This window comes from Trichechus manatus, unplaced genomic scaffold (assembly GCF_000243295.1).
Source record: "Trichechus manatus latirostris isolate Lorelei unplaced genomic scaffold, TriManLat1.0 scaffold00165, whole genome shotgun sequence".
In the NCBI taxonomy this organism is placed as follows: Eukaryota; Metazoa; Chordata; class Mammalia; order Sirenia; family Trichechidae; genus Trichechus; species Trichechus manatus.
Window position 1 is genome coordinate 5,633,004 of NW_004444101.1, and position 9,671 is coordinate 5,642,674.

Genomic DNA, 9,671 nt, shown 5'->3' on the forward strand with positions numbered 1-9,671 from the left:
GGGGCTGCAGACAGGTGTTACCTTGAGTGCCCCTGGGGAGGACGGTGGCCAGGACCCAGGCCAGCAGCAGCAGCACCAGGACACCCACCAGGACGCTTGTGATGCTGATGACCAGGGCCTGGAAGTGGCCCTGGGGCCTCGGCGCGGGGCTGGGGTGTGTGGTGGGTGACTCTGAGACTCTCTCTGGAGGGAAGACACAGAGGGACCGGACCTCAGGCCTCGAAGCTGGCCAAGACCTCATGGGAGACCCTCTAGACGAGTGACCCGTCCAGCCTGGGGCCCCACTGCCCTCAGCTTCCTGCTGCCCAGTCTGAGGCCTCACCCGTCACTGTGAGCTCTGCGCAGGGGCTCTCAGTGATCTGTGTCTCAGGGGGCAGGCGGATGGCTCCGCAGTAGTAGATGTTGCTGTCATTGCGCAGGACGGCGCTGATGTGCAAGCTGAAGTTTTGTTTGTCCTCCAGCTGTGTGATGCTGAAGCGCTGGTCCCAGGCCGGCTCCCCGTGGTCCTTGGGGAAGGCGGCCAGCTTGACCGACTGGTTGTTGGGGCTCCCGCGGTACCAGTTCAGCATGGTGGGCTCGGTCATGTTGGGGTAGCTGCAGAAGAAGGTGGCTCCCTCGCCCTCGGCCACTGTAAGCCGAGCCGGCGAGAAAGTGAGAGGGCTGCTGGGCCTTTCGGGACAGACTGGGGAGAGAAGGGCCAGCTGTGAGGGAGGGGCCCAGGCAGCCTGAGAGACCCCCCCCAGACTTCGACCCACCCCACACAGTACTTCTGCCAAGGGGCCTTCTGTCGTCTTCTTGCACACCCCCAGGGACGGGGCACTCAGCCCTGCCAGGTGGCCGCTCACCCCGGCAGCTCTCAGGGTGGGATTTTCCCTCTGACTTTATTGAGATCGGACGTCGGGGGCTTCTGTCTGCTGTACTACCTCTGACCCTGGGTCCCCCATTTCTCTCCCAAGGGGGGGCCATAAGGGTCTTCACCACCCCCTGTGACTCCAGAGCCCTGCCCACTCCTGGGCATCCTGCTTCTGTGTCCATTGCCCCACCGGCCTTGAAACACCTCGGTGGAGGGGGTGCTCTGAGGTTGGGCTGGGAGAGGGTTGGCGTCCCATGGAGATCCCTTGCCTTGGGCTGAGCTTGGCCTCTCAACAGGCTCGGGGTCTGGCCTTTGCCCACATCTCTGACAGGTCAGAACCAGGACCAGCCAAGGCCCATGAGGGTCACCGTGTACGGGCGTCACGGACCAGCCCCATCACCCACGTCTGCTGTCAAAACCAGACTCACGGTGAGAGCAAGGAGCTCTTGGAGACCATGGCCCCCCATCCCTTATATGGACCAGGCAACAGGCTAGACCATGCTGGATGGTCCACCCCAACCTGCATCTGGCCGGCCCCAAACAAGGACCCGCCAGAACACTCTGCCACAAGGGCCCTGGTCCTGCCACGCACACCAAGGCCACAGGCTCGTGGTCATCACAGGGCACCCAGACTCTTCCTGCCAAGGACCCTCCTCACTGGCCCATGGCTCATACACACATGTGCACACACACACACACACAGTCACACCCACACACGCACACACATGCCTGTGGGCACACAGTCCCACGAACCCACACAGTCACACCCACACTTGCCTGTGCACACACAGTCCCACATACCCACAGTCCCACTCACACATGTACACATGTATGCACACATATTCATACCCCCCCACAGCCACACTCATGCACACACACCCATGTGCAGCCACATTTATGCACACGCAAAGGCACACAGGTACACACACACCTTCTCACACACACTTGTCTTGCTAACACTGGTGGAGAAACGGCTCTCCTTTGAGGCCCGTGTAACACCCAGTGGGCGGTTCCCTGCATCCCGAGTTGAGGTCATCTTGATGGCCAGTGTTAAAGGACGTGATGACCTTGGGAACACAGCTCAGAGCCCAGGGGTTACTGGAAGGTGGCTCCCTGGCCCCGCCCCCACGGGTACCCCACTGACCCGCATGTTGGTGCCAGACAGACCCAGTGATGTGGGTCCCAGGGAGAGTGCCCCTCACGCCACGTCCCTCTGGTTCTATCTGCACAGTCTTCACCACACCAGGTGAGGGTCTGGTTTCTCGGTGCCCACCCCCCAGGCAGTGACACAAACAGGCCTTGGGGGGACCCTTGTGAAAGTGTTCATGCAGTGGACGCCTCCTGGGTTGCCATGGCTACGGTTCCTCTGCTCCTAGGGACAGGCTGGCCTCCAGTGGGTCACAGTGATCCCCTCACCACCTGATGCCGGGCTCCAAGCGGGGAGGACCCTGCCTGCACCCAGTGCCTTCACCGGTACAGTGAGGAGCCCGCCTGGCGGGGCCTCACAAGGGTCCCTGTTACCAGGACAACCCCTCCCACCACAAGGGGCTGACAGAGGTGTCTAAAATGACCCCCGTTTGCTTAGGAAAAACATTACAGATTTTAAAGGGCCGTCGGCCTTGAGGTGGCTGGGCCAGCGTGGTTCTGTGGCGCTGCGTTGTCACAGCCCTGCTCGGGGACAAATGCAGGACTGTCTCACCCCCGCAGGGCAGGCAGGTGGGGCTGGCACTGTCACCCCCTACAGACGAGGGAGCTTGGAGAGGCCGGAACTTGCCCACGGCCCCCAGCCAGCCTGTGCTCCCCACTTTCCCACCCTACAGCTTCTCTGGCCGCTGACAGTGGACAGTGCCTGGCCCGCGGTGGTCACTTCTGCCCTATTGTATCTACTGGTCCCACATGAGCGCCACACTGGGCTTGAGGGTGGTCACAGCTCTGTGAGCTGGGCCAGGAGGCCATTTTGCAGGCTGGGGCCCCGTGGAGAGGACGGCAGACCTGCCCCGGCTGTTCCTTGGGGGCAGGGGTGTCCACGAAGCCCGGTAGGCTCTGCAGAGGGGCCACTGGGTGGTGACCTGGAGGGGGCACAGCCTCGACTAGGAGAGGTGGCTGATTGTCTGTCTGAGCCCTAACTGAGCCCCAACAACCCAGGGAGCAGGGGCAACACTGGGCCCCACAGGCGGTGTGGAAAACAGTGCCCAAAGGTGTCTTTGAGGGAGCCGAGGAAGCAGCCAGTCCTCGGCCAGTGCTGGGAAAAACAGAGCCTGGAGCCTCAGAGACAGCCCCACCTTGCCAACATCTACAGCAGCCAGCACCTCCCTGGGGCCATGGTCACACCGTGGGGGCCATGCTGGGGCCCCCACCCCTGGAGAAAGGAGTCTGTGGGTGAAACCCCGACAGAAGCTTCAAATGCGCAAGTGCGTGAGCAGGTGGCGGTGTAGTGGTTACACTGGCTGCTAACCGAAAGGTCGGCAGTTCGCTCCCACCAGCCTTGCTCTCGGGGGAGAGCTGTGGCTGTCTGCCTCTGAAAAGATTACAGCCTTGGAAACCTTATGGGGCAGTTCTACTCTGTCCTATAGGGTCGCTATGTGTTGGAATCGACTTGCCGGCAACCGGCGAGCAGATCCTGTTTTCTGGAAAGGGTGCTGATGGAGTGCTGACTTGTGAGACCACGGACGAGGATGTCACTTCTTCCCTGTGGCATGACCCTTCATGAAACTAACCGTATCATCTGTGAAATGAAATTCTAAATACTGCCTACTCATTTGCAGAAATCCATACAGGGGCAGGTGGGCCTCATGCTCTTTTTCTGGCTGGAACATGCCACACCTGGCCCCGGTCACTGACATGCCACACCGTGGGTCCCTGCTGGGTTCCCGAGAAGGACCTACAGCTCGTCTGTGATGTGAACTCCCCTCGAGGAAATGTGAGATCAACCCAGAGGCGGCTCCCTCAGCCTCTTCCTTGAGTCTTCAGGAAACCACGTGAGAAGATGGAGCGGAGAGGGGACTAAGAAACCAGGCCATCTCCATGGGGCAGTGACCCTGGCTTGGTTCCAGACCAGAGAGAATAAATCAGCCAAACCCGCTGCCATCGAGTCGACGTTGGCTTGTGGCAACCCCATGTATGTCAGAGCAGGACTGTGCTCTATAGCGTTTTCAGTGGCTGATTTGAAGTAGATTGCCAGGCCTTACTTCTGAGGCACCTCTGGGTGGACTCAAACCTCCAATCTTTCTGTTATCAACCAAGCGCGTTAACTGTTTGCAGGGAAAATAAAACCCAGCCCCCAAAGACTTCCGGGGGGCTCTGGGAACGTCTGCATGTGGATGCCTGTTTGACAATGGTACAGCTTATAGAAGCACAGGAGAAAGCTTGGTCCCTAGAAGACGCACGCCGGCGTGTCTGGGGGCAAAGTGCCCCCTGAGCTGCTGCCAGCGCTCACACAGGTCAGCGGGACCCAGGCCTATGAGTAGAGATGGACAGCAAATGGGCAGCCCTCCCTAGTGGGTGGCTCTGGGTGAAGGGTGCTCCCCCTCTGTATCTGCCACTTTTCTATAGGTTTAATCCTTATCAAAATTGCAAGACGGAAATAATCAAATGAATGAACTTAAAAAAAAAGCTGTGTCGGGGGAAAAAAAAGTCGGTGCTGCAGGCACAGGGAGGGGCTGGCTGATGGCTGGGGCCTTTGGGCTCCGGAATTCAGGGATGGTAGCCCCGAATAGGGTGTCAGGACTCTGCCTCCACCTTGTGGCTGTGACACCACCGTGCCCAGCAAGGGCAGAGCGGCCCTGGGCCTGGAGTCTGGACAATCACCCCTAAACCCCTGGCCTCAGTGCCTGCCGTGTATGATGCCCGCTAGCTCAGAGACTGACGGGCGAGCCATCCCCTTGAAGGCGAAGGGCAAGGGGAGCCCAGGAGGAGGAGCCCCTTCTCCAGGGATCCAGGGCCTCAGGCTGCCACAGTGGGTGGTCTGCACCAGGGGCCTGGGGGGTACGGCCACTGTACCCCAGGACCAGCACTCCCAGTCCACCCGAGCATGCTCCAAGCCACGCCCAGGACCGGTGCACCCCAGGGCTCTTGTCAGATGGGCTGCCTCACATTTTTGATATGATAGAGCAGCATCACCAGGCCATCCGACCTGTGACTCCCGCGGCCAAAGCCAGCCCCACACGAGGAGGGGACACCAAAGGGAAACAGCCAAGAAAGTGCCAGCGGGCCTGTCACCCACAAAGAGGAGAGGCAGGAGACCGGGAGGGCGGCCCTGACCCACTGACGCCGAGGCAATCTGGGATGAGGACAGAGGTCCTGCCTACCCGTATGAAGGATGCTGCCAGGTGAAGCGGACAGGTGAGGTGGGCAGGTGAGGGGCAGAGCCCAGAGAGGGCACTTGGTCTCCCAAAGCCACGCATCCCGGGGAAGGACACGGCTGGGCCGTGGGCATGGCCGCCCGCATCAGGGGGAGGCTGTGCAGGACTGAGGCCATCCTGTGCTAGCCCCTCTGTGCCTGACCCCAACCCTGTCCCCATACCTGCTGCCCCCCGGCCCTGACCCCGTACCTTGGAGCTGTCCCAGCCGCCAGCCCAGCTGCAGTACCGCCCAGATGAGCTGCCAGGGTGCCCGCGGGGCCCGCATGCCCAGTGGCCCCACGCCGCGGCCAGCGCCGCTCCTCCTCCGGGGCTGCTCAGAATGCCTGGGGCCCCGGCGAGGAGCAGCGGAAAGGAAACTGTCCCGAGTCTTGTCGCAGGGAGGGAAACTGCCTGTGCCCCCGCCCCCTCTTCCTCCGCCTCCACGTGGGCGGGGAGCTCAGGGGGGCGGGCAGAGAGGCACAGACACCCCAGGAGCTAGAGGAATAAAGAGGGAGAGAGGGAGGACGGGAGTGAGGATGAGAGGGAGGGAGAGACACAGAGAGAGACAGAGAGGACAGGAGAGAGGCAGAGATGGCCACCCCCCCGCCCCACTCTCCACCTCGGGGCGAATCAGGGCCCCTGGAGCAAGTTTTGTCTCTTGGCTCATTTGTCATTGCCTCTTTCCACTTCCCACCTGTGCTGCCCCGTTTGAATGCTGGAGGCTGGGGGTGGGGGTGCAGGTCCTCCTGCCCCCCAAATTCCAGCCCCAAGGGCTCAGGCCTCCAGCCCCTGAAGCCTGGGGAGGTGGGTCACTCTCTCTAGACTCAGGTTCCTGAGAGGCTGCAGTGAGGGAGGCAGAACAGGGGCAGAGGGGGCAGGGGCAGCAGGGGCAGTGGGGGCAGGGGCAGTGGGGGGCAGTGGGGGCAGTGGGGTCAGCAGGGCAGACAGGCTCCCAGCACTGCGTGCACCCTCACCCCCACTCTGCCCCATGTGTGTCTGGGCTGCAGCATCCCGGCTGATGAACCCTGACCCCTCTGGGCTCCCCTGCGGTCTGGCTGGCTGCTGTTGCGTCCCTCTTGGCCACTGCTCAGGGGACAACTGCCCGGCCAAACCCCTGCCACCCAGCCCCCATTGGGCAGGTAGGGGGCAGAAGGTGGGCATGGCTATTCCTGCTCATAGCATTGGGCCGCCCCATTCAGGGGACATCTAAGCTCTTTGGTGGCACCATAGATCAGGCATTTGCCCTAACCCTGCTGGCCACTGCTGAACGTTCCTGGGGCTGGGCACCTGTCTCAGTGGTCTAGTGCTCTGGGGGAAGGTCCTTGTCATCACTCTTCCCCTGGTCTAGGAGATTCTTGGCGCAGGGAACTTGGGTCCAAAGGACGCGCTCTTCTCCGGGCTCTTGTTTCTTGATGGTATGAGGGCCCCCTGTCTCTCTGCTCCCTTCTCAAAATACAACCTTATCTTGTAGATTGAGTTCTGCTTTATTAGCATAACTACCTCTAATCCTGCCTCATCAACATCATAGAGGTAGGACTTACAACACCTAGGAAAATCACATCAGATGACAAAATGGTGGACAATCACACAATACTGGGAGTCATAGCCTAGCCAGGTTGACACACATTTTTGGGGGGCTCAATTTAATCCATAACAGCACCCTTCCAGCCTCAGGGCCTCCAGAATCAGCTTTCACTGGGCCCCACACAGGCTCCCAGGGGCCGCCACCGTTCCAGGTCTGTCTGTCCATTCCCTGGTGCCTCCTGACAGCCTCCCCCCACGCTGGGCCTGTGGGTGGCCGGGTGCTGGGTGTTTGGATCCCTGAGCAGGCAGGGGTGGGGCATTCGGGTTGGTGGACTCCCACGCCTAGCTGTCTGAGGCCCGCACTGACACCACAGGCCCTCTCTGGGCCCGGTGGCTGCGTTGCCATGCGGGAGATGATTTGATTATCTCGCTGCATTTTGCTGAGTATTTTGTCCTCGGTAATGGAAAGCTGGAGGCATGAAACTGCTGATATTAGTGACGAGGTGCCTGCGTGGGTCTCTCGGCTCAGACCACGCGGCTCACAGACGCTGGGCTGCGGCTGTGCAGGAAAAGCATAAAAGCACACTCAGAAACGGTGGAAAAAGTTCATCAAAGACGATTCTACAGCAGGCGCCTGGGAGGAAGCGGGGGATCGTTACTTTATGAACAAAGGGCCACTCTGATGAGGCCATGTGGGAGGTGTGGAGGGGGGCGCCCCAGGGCCGGGGCTCAGTGGGGCTGGGGAGGCTGTGCCGGCTGAGGCCTCCAGGGACCTGCAGGCTGCTGGCTAGCCAGATGGTTAGGGTGAGCAGGGCTGGTCTGGAGGAGGGTGGGGCCACGCTGACCCAAGTGGACAGCCCATGTGGACACGTGTCTCCTGGCACCCCCCTCCGACCATCACAAGTCGGCAGCTCTGGGGGCGTGTCCGGGGGGGGGCTCCCTGGGCTGGGGATGAGTGGCGGATGGGGGGTGGGGGTGGGGAGCGGGCGTGGGGACGGGTCCACCCCTGTCCAGACGTCAGGTCGGCATTCGACCACCCCGTCAGGGGTCCTCAGGCCTGGACATGGGAAGGGAGTCCTTCTGGACAGAGCCTGCCCCCTTCTTCCCCCTCGGCACTTGAAAACACCATTTCCTTCCTCTGTGGTTAATGTCTACTCTGTCCTCTCGCTCAACCACAGGCATTCCCTGGGGGGCCTGGGGCCGGGCGCTGGGACGAAGCTGTCCTCTGAGGCCCCCAAGTGTCACTGCCGGCTGGAGGGAAGTAGGGTTGGGGGGAGCTCAGGGAGAAATTCCCGGATTCGGTTTGTCCTCCCAGCTCCCTTCTTTCCTCTCTTCCTCCTTCCACCCCCCTCCTTCATTTCCCCCACCAATTCACCTAATAAGAAACCGGGGAGTCGGAGAGAGTTGGGCGCGGAGTGGGGAGGCGCTCTGCCGAGGCGGAGGCTGGCGCGGCCCCCGGGTGCCTGCCGCCCACTGGACAGAGGGGCGGGGGCGGAGCCGAGGGGCTGGGGCCCCGGGAGAGCCTGGGGGCGGGGCCGGGGAAGCAGGTCCCGGGGCGGGGCCCGGGGAGCTGGCGTGGGGTGCCGGCGCGGGCGCGGGGCGCAAGGCACTGGGCGTGGGGCGGGAGGTCGGGGGACAGGGCACAGAAGCCTCTCCTGCGGGGATTCGTGGGACAAACGAGATTCGTGGGACCGAGTCTGGGAACTGACTGGGACCGGGGCTGTGGGAGGGGGCAGATGGGTCCCGGGGCCTGGGACGGAGTTTCCTAGGCGCTTCAGCCTTGCTGCAGCTCTCCGGACCTCTTATCAGCACCTCTACCCCTACCCCTCGGGTTTCTACCATCCACCCCCACCCACCGTTGCAGATGAGGAAGCGGGGGTGGGGGTGGGGGTGCAGCACAACGGGGAGGATGGCAGCATGGACTGGACAGGCTTCCTGCCTGCGGGATGGGGGTGAGGTCAGGGTACCCTTGGATCCCTCCCCGGGGGCGCCTTGGACTGGTCTGCAGCTCCTTCCAGAGCCCTTTCAGGCCCAGGAAGACCGTCCTGTTACCTGTCCCGGCTCCACCTCTGCAACCGCCAGTCATTAAATCTGTAATCTGGGGTTACAAGATAAAATACAAGCAGCCCCGTTAAATTTACACTTCAGATGAACAACAAATACTGTATTTTTAAATTAAGTATTGTATTTTTTTCTCTAAATTTTATTTTGTTGTTATTGAGAATATACACAGCGAAACATACACTAATTCAAAAGTTTGTACGTGTCCAATTCAGTGACATTGATCACATTCTGAGTTGTGCAACCATTCTCGCCCTCCTTTTCTGAGTTGTTCCTCCCTGATTAACATAAACTCAATGACCCCCCCACCAAGGTTCCTATCTAATCTTTCGAGTTGCTGTTGCCATTTGATCTTATATAGATAGTTCTTAAAAGAGCAGAATGCTCAAGGCAGACCTTTTTTACTATAAGCTAAACTATTGTTTGCTTTTAAGAAGACTCCGAAGGATATTTTTGGTTTAAGGTTTAAAGATTATCTCAGGGCAAAGGTTTCAGAGATTCATCCATCGTCCATGGCTCCGGAAAGTCTAGAATCCATGCTAACTTGAAATTCTATTTAGCATTTTCCCCCTTTTGATGAGGATTCTTCTACGGAATCTTTAAGCAAAATGTTCAGTCATTGTAGCCAGGCACCATCCTGTTCTTCTGTTCTCATGGCAAAGGGGGCAGTTGTTCATGGAGGCAATTAGCCACACGTTATATCCTCCTCCTATTCCCGACTCTTCTTCCTCCAGGTGACTAGAGACCAATTGTGCCTTGGATGGCCGCTTGCAAACTTTTAAGAACCCAGGCACCACGCAACGAACTAGCAGGTAGAATCAGAAGCACTAAACATGTTTTTAGGCCGATTAACTGGGATGTCCCATGAAGCCATGACCCTAAACATCCAAACC

At 59.9% G+C, this 9,671-nt stretch overlaps 1 protein-coding gene across 1 annotated transcript in view; it reads right to left on the bottom strand.

The window, feature by feature from the left end:
* PDCD1 (programmed cell death 1) overlaps window positions 1–5,479 on the bottom strand; it is an 8,773-nt gene extending 3,294 nt beyond the window's left edge. Inside the window, exons 1-3 of the mRNA XM_004386487.2 lie at window positions 5,404–5,479; window positions 323–682; window positions 22–183 (exon numbers count right to left, since the gene is read on the bottom strand). Of these exons, the coding sequence (XP_004386544.1) occupies window positions 22–183; window positions 323–682; window positions 5,404–5,479 (598 nt within the window). The remainder of the gene's footprint in view (window positions 1–21; window positions 184–322; window positions 683–5,403) is intronic.
* Between the last annotated feature and the right edge of the window lie 4,192 nt (window positions 5,480–9,671).